Below are 19,407 nucleotides of genomic sequence, written 5' to 3'. Positions count from 1 at the left end.
GGCTGTGGAGGCCAGGTCATTGAGTGTATTTAAGACCGAGAGAGATAGGTTCTTGATTGGTAAAGGGATCAAAGGTTAAGGGGAGAAGGCGGGAGAATGGGGTTGAGAAACTTATCAGCCATGATTGAATGGCAGAGCAGACTCGATGGGCCAAATGGCCTAATTTCTGTTCCTATGGTCTTGAGTGGAGGGTGGCTCACTGAATATATTCAAGGCTGTGTTACTCAGATTCTTGACTCACAAGGGAGTCAAAGATTATCAGGGGTAGGCGGGAAAGTGGAGTTGAGACCACAGTCAGATCAGCCATGATCTTATTGAATAGCAGAGCAGGCTCGAGGGGCCGGGTGGCCTAACCCTGCTCCTAATGGCGGAGCAATTAAACAACTACTTTAGTTCTGTCTTCACAGAGGAAGAAACAGATAACTTCCCAGGAATGCTAGGGAACTGAGGTCTAGTGAGAAGGAGGAATTGAAGGAAATCAGTATTACTCAAACAATGGTGCTGGAGAAATTAATGGGACTGAAAGCTGATAAGTCTCCAGGACCTGATAATCTACATCCCAGGGCACTAAAGGAAGTGGCCGTGGAAATAGTGGATGCGTTAGTTGTCATCTTCCAAAATTCTATAGATTCTGGAATAGTCCCAGCAGATTGGAGGGTGGCAAATGTAACCCCACTGTTTAAAAAAGGAGGGAGGGAGAAAACAGGGAATTACAGACCAGTTAGACTAATATCAGTAGTAGGGAAAATTCTAGAGTCTATTATAAAGGATATGATAACAGGACACTTAGAAAATATCAGCAGGATTAGACAAAGTCAACATGGATTTATGAAAGGGAAATCATATTCGACAAACCTACTGTAGTTTTTTGAAGATGTAACTAGCAGAATAGATAAGGGAGAACCAGTGGATGTGGTGTATTTGGATTTTCAGAAAGTTTTTGATAAAGTCCCACGTAAGAGGTTAGTGTGTAAAGTTAAAGCACGTGGGATTGGGGGTAATATATTGGCATGGATTGAGAATTGGTTCGCAGACAGGAAACAGAGCGTAGGAATAAATGGGTCTTTTCTCAGAGTGGCAGGCAGTGACTAGTGGGGTACTGCAGGGATCAGTGCTTGTGTCCCAGCTATTCACAATATATATCAATGATTTGGATATGATTTGTAATATTTCCAAATTTGCTGATGACACGAAGCTTGATGGGAATGTGAGTGGTGAGGAGGGTATTAAGAGGGTTCGAAACGATTTAGACAGAGTGAGTGAGTGGCCAGACACATGGCAGATGCAGTATAATGTGGATAACTGTGAAGTTATCCACTTCGGTCCGAAAAACAAAATGGCAGAGTATTATTTAAATGGTGATAGATTGCGAAATGTTGATGTACAAAGGGACTTGGGTGTCCTTGTACACCAATCACTGAAAGCAAACATGCAAGTGCAGCAAGCAGTAAAGAAAGCAAATGGTATGTTGGCCTTCATTCTGAGAGGACTTGTGTACAGGAGCAAGGATGTCTTACTGCAGCTGTACAGGGCCTTGGTAAAATCACACCTGGAGTATTGTGCACAGTTTTGGTCTCCTTACCTAAGAAAGGATATACTTGCCATGGAGGGAGTGCAGCGAAGGTTCACCAGACTGATTCCTGGGATGGCAGGATTGTCATATGAGGAGAGATTGGGCTGACTAGGCATGTATTCACTGCAGTTTAGAAGAATGAGAGGAGATATGATTGAAACAAATAAAATTCTGACAGACTGGATGCAGGGATGATGTTTCCCCTGGTTGGGGGGGTCTAGAACAAGGGGTCACAGTCTCAGGATACAGGGTAGGCCATTTAGGACTGAGATGAGGGGAAACATCTTCACTCAGAGGGTGGTGAACCTGTGGAATTCTCTACCACAGGAGACTCTGGAGGTCAAGTCACTGAATATATTTAAGAAGGAAATAGGTCGGTTTCTAGACTCTAAAGATATCAAGGGGTATGGGGAGAAAGCGGGAGTACAGCATTGAGATAGAGGATCAGCCATGATCATAATGAATGGCGGAGCAGGCTCGAAGGGCCGAATGGCCTATTCCTTTCTATGTTTCTATAATTTGTGTATTTGTATGTTCAGCACCATTTGTGAGTGCTCAGCTAATCTTTACCAAATTTACCAGATATTCTATAAGTATATCAATGGGAAGAGGATAACCAGGGAAAGAGTAGGGCCCATTAGGGACCAAGGGGGCAATCTATGGGTGGAGCCAGAGGACATCGGTAGAGTGTTGAATGAATACTTCACATCCGTCTTCACCCAAGAGAATGAGGATGAAGGTATCGAACTCGGGGAGAGAGACTGCGAGGTTCTTGAGCAAATTAATATAGGGAGTGACAAGGTATTGGAGGTGTTGGCAGGCTTAAAAGTGGACAAATCTCCAGGTCCAGATGATTTGTGTCCCAGACTGCTGAGGGAGGCAAGGGAGGAGATCGCAGGGGCTCTGACCCAAATTTTTAATTCCTCTCTGGCCACGGGGGAGGTGCCAGAGGACTGGAGAACAGCTAATGTGGTTCCGCTATTTAAGAAGGGCTGTAGAGATAAGCCAGGGAACTACAGGCCAGTGAGTCTCACGTCAGTGGTAGGGAAACTATTGGAGAAAGTTCTGAAGGAGAGAATCTATCTCCACTTGGAGAGGCAAGGTTTGATCAGGGATAGTCAGCATGGCTTTGTCAGAGAGAGGTCATGCCTAACAAATTTGATTGAATTTTTTGAGGAGGTGACCAGGTGTGTAGATGAGGGTAGTGCAGTTGATGTAGTTTATATGGATTTCAGCAAAGCCTTTGACAAGGTCCCACATGGGAGACTTATAAAGAAGGCAAATGCACATGGGATACAGGGTAATTTGATAAGGTGGATTCAAAATTGGCTTAGTTGTAGGAGGCAGAGGGTGATGACAGAAGGATGCTTTAGTGACTGGAAGCCAGTGTCCAGTGGCGTACCACAGGGATCTGTGCTGGGTCCCCTATTATTTGTCATTTATATAAACGACATAGATGACTATGTGGGGGGTAGGATTAGTAAGTTTGCGGATGACACAAAGATTGGCCGGGTGGTTAACAGTGAGGTTGAGTGTCTTGGGCTACAGGAAGATATAGACGGGATGGTCAAATGGGCAAATAAGTGGCAGATGGAATTTAACCCTGAAAAGTGAGAGGTGATACACTTTAGAAGGAGTAATTTGATAAGGAAGTATTCAATGAACGGCATGGCACTAGGAAGTTCTGAGGAACAAAGGGACCTTGGCGTGTGTGTCCATAGATCTCTGAAGGTGGAGGGGCATGTTAGTGGGATGGTGAAAAAGGCATATGGGACACTTGCCTTTATCAATCGAGGCATAGATTACAAAAGTAGGGAGGTCATGTTGGAGTTGTATAGAACCTTGGTGAGGCCACAGCTGGAGTACTGTGTGCAGTTCTGGTCGCCACATTATAGGAAGGATGTGATTGCACTGGAGGGGGTGCAGAGGAGATTCACCAGGATGTTGCCTGGGATGAAACATTTAAGTTATGAAGAGAGGTTGGATAGAATTGGGTTGTTTTCGTTGGAGCAGAGCAGACTGAGGGGCGACCTGATCGAGGTGTACAAGATTATGAGGGGCATGGACAGGGTGGATAGGGAGCAGCTGTTCCCCTTATTTGAAGGGTCAGTCACAAGGGGACATAAGTTCAAGGTGAGGGGCAGGAGGTTTAGGGGGATGTGAGGAAAAACCTTTTTACCCAGAGGGCGGTGATGGTCTGGAATGCACTGCCTGGGAGGGTGGTGGAGGCGGGTTGCCTCACATCCTTTAAAAAGTACCTGGATGAGCACTTGGCACGTCATAACATTCAAGGCTATGGGCCAAGTGCTGGTAAATGGGATTAGGTAGGTAGGTCAGGTGTTTCTCACGTGTCGATGGGCCGAAGGGCCTCTTCTGCACTGTGATTCTGTGAAATTCAAACTGCATTGCAGCAAAGGCCCCTGATGGGGTGATGGGATTTGGGGTCTGGGGATTTGGGGTCTGGGGATTTGGGGTCTGGGGATTTGGGGTCTGGGGATTTGGGGTCTGGGGATTTGGGGTCTGGGGATTTGGGGGTTTTGGGGTCCTGGGCTTTTGCGGATCGGGGTTTTGGGATCTGGGTTTTTTTGCAGTCCCGGGGTTTGGGGTTTGGGGGTTTGGGGTCCTGGGGTTTGGAGTCCCGGTGTTTGGAGGTTTAGGGTTTCCAGGGTTTGGGGTTGCGGGGTTTGGGGTCACGGGTTTTGGGGTCCCGGAGTTTGCAGGTTTAGGGTTTCCGGGTTTTGAGGTTCTGGGGTTTTAGGGTTTTGGGGTTCCGGGTTTGGAGGTTTGGGGGTCCCGGGGTTTGGGGTCTTGGGGTTTTGGGGTCCCGGGGTTTTGGGGTCCCGGGGTTTGGGGTCCCGGGGTTTGGGGTCCCGGGGTTTTGGGGTCCCGGGGTTTGGGGTTTTGGAGTCCCGGGTTTTGGGGTCCCGGGGTTTGGGGTTTTGGGGTCCCGGGGTTTGGGGGTTTTGGGTCCCGGGGTTTGGGGTTTTGGGGTCCCGGGGTTTGGGGTTTTGGGGTCCCGGGGTTTGGAGGTTTGGGGTTTTGGGGTCCCGGGGTTTGGGGTCCCGGGGTTTGGGGTTTTGGGATTCAGGGTTGGATGATGAGTTTGTGTTTGATCTCAGCTATACACTGGTTCCATTCACAGGTTTGTAACAGTAACAGGAATTGTCACTGCGATGGTCACTGGGCCCCACCATATTGTGATAAACCCGGACTTGGAGGCAGCATTGACAGTGGACCCGTGCACGGAGACAGTAAGAGTCAATTAAACACAGTCAACAATAAGCTGGTAAACTTCACTAACCCCCAGTAAGGGGTAAGAGGGGAGGTGATGGTGTAGTGATATTGTCACTGGGCTAGTATTCCAGAGCCCCAGGGTCATGCTCTGGGGACCCGGGTTCGAATCGGCAGACGGTGAAATTTGAGTTCAATAAAAATCTGTAATTAAAATTTGGAGCAGAGAAGACTGAGGGGCGACCTGATCGAGGTGTACAAGATTATGAGGGGCATGGACAGGGTGGATAGGGAGCAGCTGTTCCCCTTAGTTGAAGGGTCAGTCACAAGGGGGCATAAGTTCAAGGTGAGGGGCAGGAGGTTTAGGGAGGATGTGAGGAAAAAGCTTTTTTACCCAGAGGGTGGTGATGGTCTGGAATGCACTGCCTGGGAGGGTGGTGGAAGCGGGTTTCCTCATATCCTTTAAAAAGTACCTGGATGAGCACTTGGCACGTCACAACATTCAAGGCTATGGGCCAAGTGCTGGTAAATGGGATTAGGTAGGTAGGTCAGGTGTTTCTCATGTGTCGGTGCAGACTCGATGGGCCTCTTCTGCACTGTGATTCTGTGAAAAGTCTGATGATGACCTTGAAACTATCATCGATTGTTGTGAAAACCCATCTGGTTCACTAATGTCCTTTAAGGAAGGAAATCTGATGTCCTTACCTGGTCTGGCCTACATGTGACTCCAGACCCACAGCGATGTGGGTGACTCTTAACTGCCCCCTAAACAAGGGCAATTAGGGATGGGCAATAAATGAAATGAATAAAAAACCCTACAGTAAACCAGACTAACCCCACAGGGACCCTCATGGGGAAGGGGTGGTGTATTGTCACTGTACTGTATCCTGGGGACTCTGGGGAATGAATCCCACCACAATAGATCAATCAATAATTCCAAATAAAGTCTATAAGTGAAAGTGACAATGAAACCATTGTCGTAAAAACCCGAACACAGTGGCAGACAGTTAAGGAGATATTCCAGAATAAGTACATTCCTACTATAAAGAAAAATTCTAAAGGGAGAACCCACTATCCATAGTTAACTAAAGATGTGGAGGAAAGCATCAAACTTATTGAAAAAGCAGAGAGCTCCACAAAGATGAGTGGTCAGAATATAAAGAACATAAAAGTAAGGATGTTGTGCTTCAGTTATACAGGACATTGGTGAGACCGCACCTCGAATACTGTGTGCAGTTTTGGTCTCCTTATTTAAGGAAGGGTGTAAATGCATTGGAGATGGTTCAGAGGAGGTTTACTAGATTGATACCTGGAATGAGTGGGTTGTCTTATGAGGAAAGGTTGGACAGACTGGGCTTGTTTCCACTGGAGTTTAGAAGAGTGAGGGGTGATTTGATTGAAGTGTATAAGATCCTGAACAGCCTTGACAAGGTGGACGTGGAAAGGATGTTTCCTCTTGTGGGTGAGTCCAGAACTAGGGGGCAATGTTTTAAAATTAGGGGTCGCCCTTTTAGGACAGAGATGAGGGGAAATTTTTTCTCTCAGAGGGTTGTGTGACTTTGGAACTCTCTGCCTCAGAAGGTGGTGGAGACGGGGACATTGAATATTTTTAAGGCGGAGGTAGATAGATTCTTGTTAGGCAAGAGAATCAAAGGTTATCGGGGTTAGATGGGAATGTGGAAATCGAAACACAAGAAGATCAGCCATGACCTTATTGAATGGCGGAGCAGGCTCGAGGGGCCAAATGGTCTACTCCTGTTTCTATTTTGTACATTCGTATGTTCGTATCCTTACCTGGTCTGGCCTACATGTGACTTCAGATCCACACCATTGTGAGTGACTCCTAACTGCCCTCTGTCATTTCGACCAAGCGAGTCTCTCAGTTCAAGGGCAGTTATCGAAGGGCAACAAATACAACCTCAATAACGTGCTGTAATCCTCACTAACTTGTAGGAAACCTCACTAACCTGCTTTAACCCTCACTAACCTGCTGTAAACCTCACTAGCCTGCAATGATACTCACTGACCTGCAATAAACCTCACTAACATGCTTTCACCCTCAGTAACCTGCTGTAAACCTCACTAACCTGCTGTAATCCTCAGTAACCTGCAGTGATCCTCACTAAAGTTCAGTGATCCACACTAACCTGCTGTAGTCCTCAGTAACCTGCAGTAATCCTCACTAATCTGCTGTAATCCTCACTAACCCTGCAGTAATCCTCACTAACCTGCAGTGATCCTCGCTAACCTGCAGTAATCCTCACTAACCCTGCTGTAAACCTCAGTAACCCTGCTGTAAACCTCAGTAACCTGCAGCAATCCTCACTAACCTAGAGTGATACTCACTAACCTGCTGCAATCCTCACTAACCTGCTATAATCCTCACTAACCCTGCTATAATCCTCACTAACCCTGCTGTAATCCTCACTAACCTACGGTGATCCTCACTAACCCTGCAGTAATCCTCAGTAACCCTGCTGTAAACCTCACTAACCTGCAGTGATCCTCACTAACCTGCAGTGATCCTCACTAACCTGCAGTGATCCTCACTAACCTGCTGCACTCCTCACTAACCCTGCTATAATCCTCACTAACCCTGCTATAATCCTCACTAACCCTGCTGTAATCCTCACTAAGCGACGGTGATCCTCACTAACCCTGCAGTAATCCTCAGTAACCCTGCAGTAATCCTCAGTAACCCTGCTGTAAACCTCACAAATCTGCAGTGATCCTCACTAACCTGCAGTGATCCTCACTAACCTGCAGTGATCCTCACTAACCTGCAGTAATCCTCACTAACCTGCTGTAATCCTCACTAACCTGCTGTAATCCTCACTAACCTGTTGTAATCCTCACTAACCTGTTGCAATCCTCACTAACCTGCAGTAATCCTCACTAACCTGCAGTAATCCTCACTAACCTGCAGTAATCCTCACTAATCTGCTGTAATCCTCACTAACCCTGCTGTAAACCTCAGACACCTGCTATAATCCTCACTAACCTGCTGTAATCCTCACTAACCTACGGTGATCCTCACTAACCCTGCAGTAATCCTCACTAACCCTGCAGTGATCCTCACTAACCTGCAGTGATCCTCACTAACCTGTTGTAATCCTCACTAACCTGCAGTAATCCTCACTAACCTGCAGTGATCCTCACTAACCTGTTGTAATCCTCACTAACCTGTTGTAATCCTCACTAACCTGTTGTAATCCTCACTAATCTGCTGTAATCTTCACTAACCCTGCTGTAAACCTCAGACACCTGCTATAATCCTCACTAACCTGCTGTAATCCTCACTAACCTACGGTGATCCTCACTAACCCTGCAGTAATCCTCAGTAACCCTGCTGTAAACCTCACTAATCTGCAGTGATCCTCAATAACCTGCAGTGATCCTCACTAACCCTGCTGTACTCCTCACTAACCTGCAGTGATCCTTACTAAACTGCAGTAAACCTCACTAATCTGTTGTAAAGCTCACTAACCTACAGTGATCCTCACTAAAGTGCAGTGATCCACACTAAACAGCTGTAATCCTCACTAACCTGCAGTAATCCTCACAAACCCTGCTGTAAACCTCAGTAACCTGCAGTAATCCTCACTAACCTGCGGTGATCCTCACTAACCCTGCAATAATCCTCACTAACCCTGCTGTAAACTTCACTAACCTGCAGTAATCCTCACTAACCTGCAGTAAACCTCACTAACCTGTTGTAAACCTCATTAACCTGCAATGATCCTCACTAAAGTTCCGTGATCCTCACTAACCTGCAGTAATCCTCACTAACCTGCAGTAATCCTCACTAACCTGCAGTAATCGTCACTAATCTGAAGTGATCCTAACTAACCCTGCAGTGATCCTAACTAACCCTGCAATGATCCTAACTAACCCTGCAGTAATCCTCACTAAACCTGCTGTAAACCTCACTAACCTGCAGTAAACCTCACTAACCTGCAGTGAACCCCACTAACCTGCAGTAAATCTCACTAACCTGCAGTGATCCTCACTAACCTGCAATGATACTCACTGACCTGCAATAAACCTCACTAACCTGCTTTCACCCTCACTAACCTGCTGTAAAACTCACTAACCTCAGTAATCCTCACTAATATGCAGAGATCCTCACTAACCCTGCTGTCTCTAACTCTGCTGTAAACCTCACTAACCTGCAGTTAACCTCACTAACCTGAAGTCAACCTCACTAACCTGCAGTCATCCACACTAACCCTGCTGTAATCCTCACTAACGCTGTTGTAATCCTCACTAACCTGCAGTAATCGTCGCTAACCTGCAGTCAACCTCACTAACCTACAGTCATCCACACTAACCCTGCTGTAATCCTCACTAACCCTGCTGTAATCCTCACTAACCCAGCTGTAATCCTCACTAACCTGCAGTAATCCTCACTGACCAGCAATGATACTCACTGTCCTGCATAAACCTCACTAACCTGCTTTCACCCTCCCTAACCTGCTGTACTCCTCACTAACCTCCAGTGAACCTCACTAACCCTGCTGTAAAACTCACTAACCCTGCTGTAAAACTCACTAACCTGCAGTAATCCTCACTAACCCTGCAGTAATCCTCACTAACCCTGCAGTAATCCTCACTAAACTGCAATAAACCCCACTAAGCTGTTGTAAACTTCACTAACCTGCAGTGATCCTCACTAAAGTTCAGTGATCCACACTAACCTGCTGTATCCCTCACTAACCTGCAGTGATCCTCACTAATCTGCTGTAATCGTTACTAACCCTGCTGTAAACCTCAGTAACCTGCAGTGATCCTCAATATCCTGCAGTGATCCTCACTAACCCAGCTGTAAACCTCACTATCCCTGCTGTAATCCTCACTAACCTGCAGTAATCCTCACTGACCAGCAATGATACTCACTGTCCTGCATAAACCTCACTAACCTGCTTTCACCCTCCCTAACCTGCTGTACTCCTCACTAACCTCCAGTGAACCTCACTAAACCTGCTGTAAAACTCACTAACCTGCAGTAATCCTCACTAACCCTGCAGTAATCCTCACTAAACTGCAATAAACCTCACTAAGATGTTGTAAACTTCACTAACCTGCAGTGATCCTCACTAAAGTTCAGTGATCCACACTAACCTGCTGTATCCCTCACTAACCTGCAGAGATCCTCACTAACCTGCTGTAATTGTTACTAACCCTGCTGTAAACCTCAGTAACCTGCAGTGATCCTCAGTAACCTGCAGTGATCCTCACTAACCCAGCTGTAAACCTCACTAACCCAGCTGTAAACCTCACTATCCCTGCTGTAATCCTCACTAACCCAGCTGTAAACCTCACTATCCCTGCTGTAATCCTCACTAACCCTGCTGTAAACCTCAGTAACCTGCAGTAATCCTCACTAACCTGCAGTAATCCTCACTAATATGCAGTGATCCTCGATAACCCTGCTGTAATCCTCAGTAACTCTGCTGTAATCCTCACTGACCAGCAATGATACTCACTGTCCTGCATAAACCTCACTAACCTGCTGTAATCCTCACTAACCTACTGTAATCCTCACTAACCTGCTGTAATCCTCATTGACCTGCAGTGATCCTCACTAACCTGCTGTAATGATCGCTAACTTGCAGTGATCTTCACTAACGTGCAGTAATCCTCACTAGCCTGCTGTAAGGCTCACTATCCTGCAGTGATCCTCACTAACCCTGCTGTAATCCTCACTAACCCTGCTGTAAACCTCACAAATCTGCAGTAATCCTCACTAACCTGCAGTAAACCTTACTAAACTGCAGTAAACCTCACTAACCTGCAGTGATCCTCACTAAAGTTCTGTGAACCTCACTAACTTGCAGTAATCCTCACTAAACTGCAGTGATCCTCACTAACCCTGCTGTAAACCTCACTAACCTGCAGTAATCCTCACTAAACTGCAGTGACCCTCACAAACCTGCAGTAACCCTCACAAACCTGCAGTAATCCTCACTAACCTGCAGTAATCCTCACTAACCTGCAGTAATCCTCATTAACCTGCAGTAATCCTCATTAACCTGCAGTAATCCTCATTAACCTGCAGTAATCCTCACAAACCTGCAGTAATCCTCACTAACCTGCAGTGACCCTCATTAACCTACAGTAATCCTCACTAACCTGCAGTAATCCTCACTAACCTGCAGTGACCCTCATTAACCTACAGTAATCCTCACTAACCTGCAGTAATCCTCACTAACCTGCAATAATCCTTACTAACCTGCAGTAATCCTCATTAACCTGCAGTAATCCTCACTAACCTGCAGTAATCCTCATTAACCTGCAGTAATCCTCACTAACCTGCAGTGACCCTCATTAACCTACAGTAATCCTCACTAACCTGCAGTGACTCTCACAAACCTGCAGTAATCCTCATTAACCTGCAGTAATCCTCACTAACCTGCAGTGATCCTCACTAACCTGCAGTGACTCTCACTAACATGCAGTAATCCTCACTAACCTGCAGTAATCCTCATTAACCTGCAGTAATCCTCACTAACCTGCAGTGACTCTCACAAACCTGCAGTAATCCTCACTAACCTGCAGTGACTCTCACAAACCTGCAGTGATCCTCACTAACCTGCAGTGACTCTCACAAACCTGCAGTAATCCTCACTAACCTGCAGTAATCCTCACTAACCTGCAGTAATCGTCATTAACCTGCAGTAATCCTCATTAACCTGCAGTAATCCTCACTAACCTGCAGTAATCCTCACTAACCTGCAGTAATCCTCACTAACCTGCTGTAATCCTCACTAACCTGCAGTAATCGTCACTAACCTGCAGTAATCGTCACTAACCTGCAGTAATCGTCACTAACCTGCAGTAATCCTCATTAACCTGCAGTAATCCTCACTAACCTGCAGTAATCCTCACTAACCTGCAGTAATCCTCATTAACCTGCAGTAATCGTCACTAACCTGCAGTAATCCTCACTAACCTGCAGTAATCCTCATTAACCTGCAGTAATCCTCACTAACCTGCAGTAATCCTCACTAACCTGCAGTAATCGTCACTAACCTGCAGTAATCGTCACTAACCTGCAGTGATCCTCACTAACCTGCAGTGATCCTCACTAACCTGCAGTGATCCTCACTAACCTGCAGTGACTCTCACTAACCTGCAGTGATCCTCACTAACCTGCAGTAATCCTCACTAACCTGCAGTGACTCTCACTAACCTGCAGTGATCCTCACTAACCTGCAGTGATCCTCACTAACCTGCAGTGACCCTCATTAACTTGCAGTAATCCTCACTAACCTGCAGTAATCCTCACTAACCTGCAGTGATCCTCACTAACCTGCAGTAATCCTCACTAACCTGCAGTGATCCTCACTAACCTGCAGTGATCCTCACTAACCTGCAGTGATCCTCACTAACGTGCAGTGATCCTCACTAACCTGCATCAGCCGCATTAACCCCCAGTCAGCATTTCAAAATGACAACTTTTTAAATAATTCATTCCCGGGATGTGGGTTTCGCTGACTGGACCAGGATTTATTGCCCATCTCTAATTCCTCTTGAACTCGGCCATTTCAGAGGCAGTTAAGGGTCAACCACATTGTTGTGGGTCTGGATTCACATGTAGGCCAGACCAGGTAAGGACGGCAGATTTCCTTCCCTAAAGGACATTAGTGAACCAGATGGGTTTTTACAACAATTGATGATAGATTCATGTTCCTCATTAGACTTTTAATTTATTGAATTCAAATTCCGCCATCTTCCATGGTGGGGTCGAACCCAGGTACCAGAGCATTACCCTAGGTCTCTGGGTTAGTCCAGTGACAGTACCACTACGCCACCACCTCCCCTGTCCCAGCCTATGCCAGTCCCAGACCCATAGCCAGGCCGCACCCAATGCTGTTTGTACAATGGGTCACTTGAGTTCCGTAATCTGGAGCTCAAGTTTTTGCAGCTGGTGACACTTCCTGCGGATGTGATTGTCTCGGTCACATGTTGTGTCTGCGACTTCCCACGTGCCACAGGATGTGCATTCCACTCGGCCGAGCTACCCTGCCCATACTTTAACTTCTACAAGCTAATTATTATAAGTAGAATAACTTATCAGTTACTCACCAATCAGATTCTTCTGCTGCACTGCTGTAAGACCCAAATACTGGGGGTGAAAAATGTCAGAAATAAATGAGCAACTCCTTCCCCTCTTCACTAAATCCCCTCACTCACCAAACCCCTCGCTTCTCACTCAGTTCAAGACACGCTCTGTTTGCAAGGTGTGTGCCACTCTCAGATTCTGTTGGACACTGCTGGGAGTGATAACCGCCTGGAGGAGTGCAGTCCAGACCACTACACCAATGGGCAAGGGACTATACAGGTGGAACAGCCAAGCGCAGAGATGCAGTTGTTATATACCTGTAACCGTCATCATGAGACCCGCCCTGGTGCCAGGGGAAAGGACATCAGAGAGAGGGTGCAGAATATTCCGGAAGGGGAAGGGAGTGAACCGGAAGTTATTTGTACAAAGTTGGATTGACACTTAATGAAAATAAACTGACCGCTCTTCAGTTGCTGCCTCCCATATAATCTCCAGTCATACTTCCTTTAGAGATGCTCACTAACCTCCTCACACTGTCTCGAAACAGGACATATCCCTGTGCCCTCGCCACCCCCAGGAAGGTGCCTGTGCCCTCGCCACCCCCAGGAAGGTGCCTGTGCCCTCACCACCCCCAGGAAGATGCCTGTGCAGTGTTGGAACAGCTCCTTCCCATCTCTGAGACTTTGCTTTGCCCTCTGCCAGTCCCTGAAGGGGCATTTTCCCCGTGCAGTCACAGTGCAGGCACTGACACCTCCTGAATCCACCCACTGCTCCAGTGTCCATTATCCAGCACTTTGAACTGGGGGGCACAGCGTTGTTGTGAGTGGTGGTGTCCTCCACAGGGCAGCTCGGTTTCTCAATACGATCTCACTTCTCTGCTCTCTTCACAGACCAGAAAGCTCTGCTCACTGGGCTCTTATTCAGCTTCCTACTGCTGATCCCCACAATCCTGCTGAGCCTGTACATCTGCTACAAACATCGGGAAGCCTTACGCACAAGATGGAGAAACTACAGGCGGCAAAGGGCCAAGGCAGGCAGGTAATGAGGGAAGAGATCGCACATCCCACTGGGTTGCACTGTCTCACACTGGGTCACACTGTATCGCACTGGGTCACACTGTATCGCACTGGGTCACACTGTCTCGCACTGGGTCACACTGTCTCGCACTAGATCATACTGGGTCACACTATCGCACTGTGTCACACTGTCACGCACTAGATCACAGTGGGTCACACTGTCTTGCACTGGGTCACACTGTCTTGCGCTGGATCACAGTGGGTCACACTTTCTCGCACGGGATCACACTGGGTCACACTGCCTCGCACTGGGTCACACTGTCTCGCACTAGATCACATTGGGTCACACTGTCTCGCACTGGGTCACACTGTGTCACACTGTCTCGCACTGGGTCACACTGTCTCGCACTGGGTCACACTGTCGCACGGGATCACACTGTCTTGCACTAGATCACACTGTCTCGCACTAGATCACGCTGGGTCACACTGTCTCGCACTGGGTCACACTGTCTCGCACTGGGTCACACTGTCTCACACTGGATCACACTGTCTCGCACTAGATCACGCTGGGTCACACTGTCTCGCACTGGGTCACACTGTCTCGCACTGGGTCACACTGTCTCGCACGGGATCACACTGGGTCACACTGTCTCGCACTGGGTCACACTGTCTCGCACTGGGTCACTGTATCGCACTAGATCACACTGGGTCACACTGTCTCGCACTGGGTCACACTGTCTCGCACTGGGTCACACTGTCTCGCACGGGATCGCACTGGGTCACACTGTCTCGCACTGGGTCACACTGTCTCGCACTGGGTCACACTGTCTCGCACTGGGTCACACTGTCTCGCACGGGCTCAGATTGGGTCACACTGTCTCGCACTGGGACACACTGTCTCGCACTGGGTCACACTGTCTCGCACTAGATCACATTGGGTCACACTGTCTCGCACTAGATCACACTGGGTCACACTGGGTCACACTGTCTCGCACGGGATCACACTGTCTCGCACTGGGTCACACTGTCTTGCACTGGGTCACACTGTCTCGCACTGGATAACACTGGGTCACACTGTATCGCGCTAGATCACACTGGGTCACACTGTCTCGCACTGGGTCACACTGTCTCGCACTAGGTCACACTGGGTCACACTGTCTCGCACTGGGTCACACTGTCTCGCACTGGGTCACACTGTCTCGCACGGGATCGCACTGGGTCACACTGTCTCGCACTGGGTCACACTGGACCACACTGTCTCGCACTGTGTCACACTGTCTCGCACTGTGTCACACTGTCTCGCACTAGATCACACTAGGTCACACTGTCTCGCACTGGGTCACACTGTTTTGCACTGGGTCACACTGTCTCACACGGGATCGCACTGGGTCACACTGTCTCGCACTGGGTCACACTGTCTCGCATGGGATCACACTGGGTCACACTGTCTCGCACGGGATCACACTGGGTCACACTGTCTCGCACTGGGTCGCACTGGGTCACACTGTCTCGCACTGGGTCTCACTGTCTCGCACTGGGTCTCACTGTCTCGCACCGGGTCTCACTGTCTTGCACCGGGTCTCACTGTCTCGCACCGGGTCTCACTGTCTCGCACCGGGTCTCACTGTCTCGCACCGGGTCTCACTGTCTCGCACCGGGTCACACTGTCTCGCACCGGGTCACACTGTCTCGCACCGGGTCACACTGTCTCGCACCGGGTCACACTGTCTCGCACTGGGTCACACTGTCTCGCACTGGGTCACATTGGGTCACACTGTCTCGCACTGGGTCACATTGGGTCACACTGTCTCGCTCTGGGTCACATTGGGTTACACTGTCTCGCTCTGGGTCACACTGTCTCGCACTGGGTCACACTGGATCAAAGTGTCTCACACTCTCCATTCACACTGGGTCACACTGGATCACAGAATTGGCCCTCGCTGCGTCGCACCCTGTAACACCCTCACCCCGTAACGCCCTCGCCCCGTAACGCCCTCGCCCCGTAACGCCCTCGCCCCGTAATGCCCTCGTCCCGTAACGCCCTCGCCCCGTAACTCCCTCGCCCCGTAACTCTGTGTAACATTCACCGCGCTCCCCACACTCTGGTCACATGCCCCATGTCACACTGGGATCATACTGTGTCTCTCTGGGTCCATTTCACACACGCACGCAGTAGGTGTGAGAATTATTAACCCATGTCTAAGACAGACCTGTAACGTGTTATTTGGTGGTAACCTGTGACAGGCACAGGGTGGGTGATGGTGTGGTCGAGGGGGATACAGCCTAAGATTCACTGTGATGTGTTTACAGAGCGGTGCCAGTGCCAGTGCTAGTGAATGAGGCCTCACAGCCCAGATTCCACATGGAGACCGTGAGAGAGCAGCAGCCACATGAGGTGAGACAGTGTCCCAGCCACACACAGTGAGCAAGGCCAGTGAGTGAAGGAGCCGAGTGAAGGAGCCGAGTGAGGGAGGGGAGTGAGGGAGGGGAGTGAGGGAGGGGAGTGAGGGAGGGGAGTGAGGGAGGGGAGTGAGGGGAGGGGAGTGAGGGAGGGGTTTGAGGGGAGGGGTTTGAGGGGAGGGTTTGAGGGGAGGCGAGTGGGGGAGGCGAGTGAGGGAGGCGAGGGAGGGGAGGCGAGTGAGGGAGGCGAGTGAGGGGGCGAGTGAGGGAGGGGTTTGAGGGGAGGCGAGTGAGGGGAGGCGAGTGAGGGGAGGCGAGTGAGGGGGGCGAGTGAGGGGAGGCGAGTGAGGGGGCGAGTGAGGGGGCAAGTGAGGGAGGGGTTTGAGGGGAGGCGAGTGAGGGGGCGAGTGAGGGAGGCGCGTGAGGGAGGCGAGTGAGGGGGCGAGTGAGGGGAGGCGAGTGTGGGGGCGAGTGAGGGGGGCGAGTGAGGGAGGGGTTTGAGGGGAGATGAGTGAGGGGAGGCGAGTGAGGGGGCGAGTGAGGGAGGCGAGTGAGGGAGGCGAGTGAGGGGGGCGAGTGAGGGGGCGAGTGAGGGAGGGGTTTGAGGGGAGGCGAGTGAGGGGGCGAATGAGGGAGGCGAGTGAGGGGAGGCGAGTGGGGGAGGCGAGTGAGGAGGCGAGTGAGGGAGGCGAGTGAGGGGACGAGTGAGGGGGCGAGTGAGGGAGGTGTTTGAGGGGAGGCGAGTGAGGGAGGCGAGTGAGGGAGGCGAGTGAGGGAGGCGAGTGAGGGAGGTGTTTGAGGGGAGGTGTTTGAGGGGAGGCGAGTGAGGGAGGCGAGTGAGGGAGGCGAGTGAGGGAGGCGAGTGAGGGGGGCGAGTGAGGGGGCGAGTGAGGGAGGGGTTTCAGGGGAGGCGAGTGAGGGGAGGCGAGTGAGCGGGCGAGTGAGGGAGGGGAGCGAGGGGGGTGAGGGGGAGTGAGGGGAGGGGTGGTGAGGGAGGGGGGTGAGGGGGAGTGAGGGAGGTGGAGTGAGGGGAGGGGAGTGAGGGAGGAGGGTGAGGGGGAGTAAGGGAGGCGGAGTGAGGGGAGGGGGAGTGAGGGAGGGGAGTGAGGGAGGGGGAGTGAGGGGAGGGGGAGTGAGGGAGGGGGTGGTGAGGGGAGTGAGGGAGGGGGAGTGAAGGGAGGGGGAGTGCGGGGAGGGGGAGTGCGGGGAGGGGGAGTGCGGGGAGGGGGAGTGCGGGGGGGGGGAGTGCGGGGAGGGGGAGTGAGGGGAGGGGGGGTGCGGGGAGGGGGAGTGCGGGGAGGGGGAGTGCGGGGGGGGGGAGTGCGGGGGGGGGGAGTGCGGGGGGGGGGAGTGCGGGGAGGGGGAGTGCGGGGAGGGGGAGTGCGGGGAGGGGGAGTGCGGGGAGGGGGAGTGCGGGGAGGGGGAGTGAGGGGAGGGGGAGTGCGGGGAGGGGGAGTGCGGGGGGGGGGAGTGCGGGGAGGGGGAGTGCGGGGAGGGGGAGTGCGGGGAGGGGGAGTGCGGGGAGGGGGAGTGCGGGGGGGGGGAGTGCGGGGAGGGGGAGTGCGGGGGGGGGTGAGGGGAGGGGGAGTGAGGGGAGGGGGAGTGCGGGGGGGTGAGGGGAGGGGGAGTGCGGGGAGGGGGAGTGCGGGAGGGGGAGTGCGGGGGGGAGTGCGGGGAGGGGAGTGAGGGGAGGGGGAGTGAGGGGAGGGGGGAGTGCGGGGAGGGGGAGTGCGGGGAGGGGGAGTGCGGGGAGGGGGAGTGCGGGGGGGGGAGTGCGGGGGGGGGGAGTGCGGGGCGGGGGAGTGCGGGGCGGGGGAGTGCGGGGCGGGGGAGTGCGGGGCGGGGGAGTGCGGGGCGGGGGAGTGCGGGGGGGGAGTGCGGGGAGGGGGAGTGCGGGGCGGGGTGAGGGGAGGGGGAGTGCGGGGAGGGGGAGTGCGGGGGGGTGAGGGAGGGGGAGTGCGGGGAGGGGGAGTGCGGGGCGGGGGAGTGCGGGGCGGGGGAGTGCGGGGCGGGGGGAGTGCGGGGGGGGAGTGCGGGGAGGGGGAGTGCGGGGAGGGGGAGTGCAGGGAGGGGGAGTGCGGGGCGGGGGAGTGCGGGGCGGGGGAGTGCGGGGAGGGGGAGTGCGGGGAGGGGGAGTGCGGGGAGGGGGAGTGCGGGGGGGGGTGAGGGGAGGGGGAGTGCGGGGAGGGGGAGTGCAGGGAGGGGGAGTGCGGGGCGGGGGAGTGCGGGGCGGGGGAGTGCGGGGCGGGGGAGTGCGGGGAGGGGGAGTGCGGGGGGGGGTGAGGGGAGGGGAGTGAGGGGAGGGGGAGTGCGGGGAGGGGGAGTGCGGGGAGGGGGAGTGCGGGGGGGGGTGAGGGGGAGGGGGAGTGAGGGAGAGGGGGAGTGAGGGGAGGGGGAGTGCGGGGGGGAGTGAGGGGAGGGGGAGTGAGGGGAGGGGGAGTGCGGGGGGGAGTGAGGGGAGGGGGAGTGCGGGGAGGGGGAGTGCGGGGCGGGGGAGTGCGGGGAGGGGAGTGCGGGGAGGGGGAGTGCGGGGGGGGGTGAGGGGAGGGGGAGTGAGGGGAGGGGGAGTGAGGGAGGGTATGTGGGGGGAGGGGGAGTGAGGGGAGGGGGAGTGCGGGGGGGGTGAGGGGAGGGGGAGTGCGGGGAGGGGGAGTGAGGGAGGGTATGGGGGGGGAGGGGAAGCGGAGTAAATGAGAGCTCGGGGCAGATTGAGGGAGAGGGTAGTGGAGGGGGGTCGGGGGTCAGTGGGTTCATCATCACGCGAAATATTCACCCCTCCCCCGGACCCGCCCCTCCCCCGGACCCGCCCCCTGTGGTTTCTCTGGTAAATTCTGCTCAGTGACATGTGGACAAACCTTAAACTCTCCGGGGACTCGGGCAGCAACGGTCAGTCTCCCAGTCCCGCCTGGGTAAGGGTCAGTCTCCCAATGCAGCCTGGGTAAGGGTCAGTCTCTCAGTCCAGTCTGGGTAAGGGTCAATCTCTCAGTCCCGCCTGGGTAAGGGTCAGTCTCTCAGTCCAGCCTGGGTAAGGGTCAGTCTCCCAGTCCCGCCAGGGTAAGGGTCAGTCTCTCAGTCCAGCCTGGGTAAGGGTCAGTCTCTCAGTCCAGCCTGGGTAAGGGTCA

At 52.4% G+C, this 19,407-nt stretch overlaps 1 protein-coding gene across 1 annotated transcript in view; it reads left to right on the top strand.

The window, feature by feature from the left end:
• The window catches only part of LOC144677738 (disintegrin and metalloproteinase domain-containing protein 19-like), a gene marked incomplete at both ends in the record, with an annotated part of 29,873 nt that extends 13,593 nt beyond the window's left edge, over positions 1–16,280 (top strand). Inside the window, 3 exons of the mRNA XM_078537763.1 lie at positions 4,716–4,824; positions 13,760–13,907; positions 16,196–16,280. Of these exons, the coding sequence (XP_078393889.1) occupies positions 4,716–4,824; positions 13,760–13,907; positions 16,196–16,280 (342 nt within the window). The remainder of the gene's footprint in view (positions 1–4,715; positions 4,825–13,759; positions 13,908–16,195) is intronic.
• Positions 16,281–19,407: the final 3,127 nt, after the last annotated feature.

The sequence above is a fragment of the Cetorhinus maximus genome, unplaced genomic scaffold (genome assembly GCF_964194155.1).
Source record: "Cetorhinus maximus unplaced genomic scaffold, sCetMax3.hap1.1 HAP1_SCAFFOLD_2952, whole genome shotgun sequence".
NCBI lineage: Eukaryota > Metazoa > Chordata > Chondrichthyes > Lamniformes > Cetorhinidae > Cetorhinus > Cetorhinus maximus.
The sequence above is the reverse complement of the archived record's forward strand: the minus strand, read 5'-3'. Positions and strand labels throughout refer to the sequence as shown.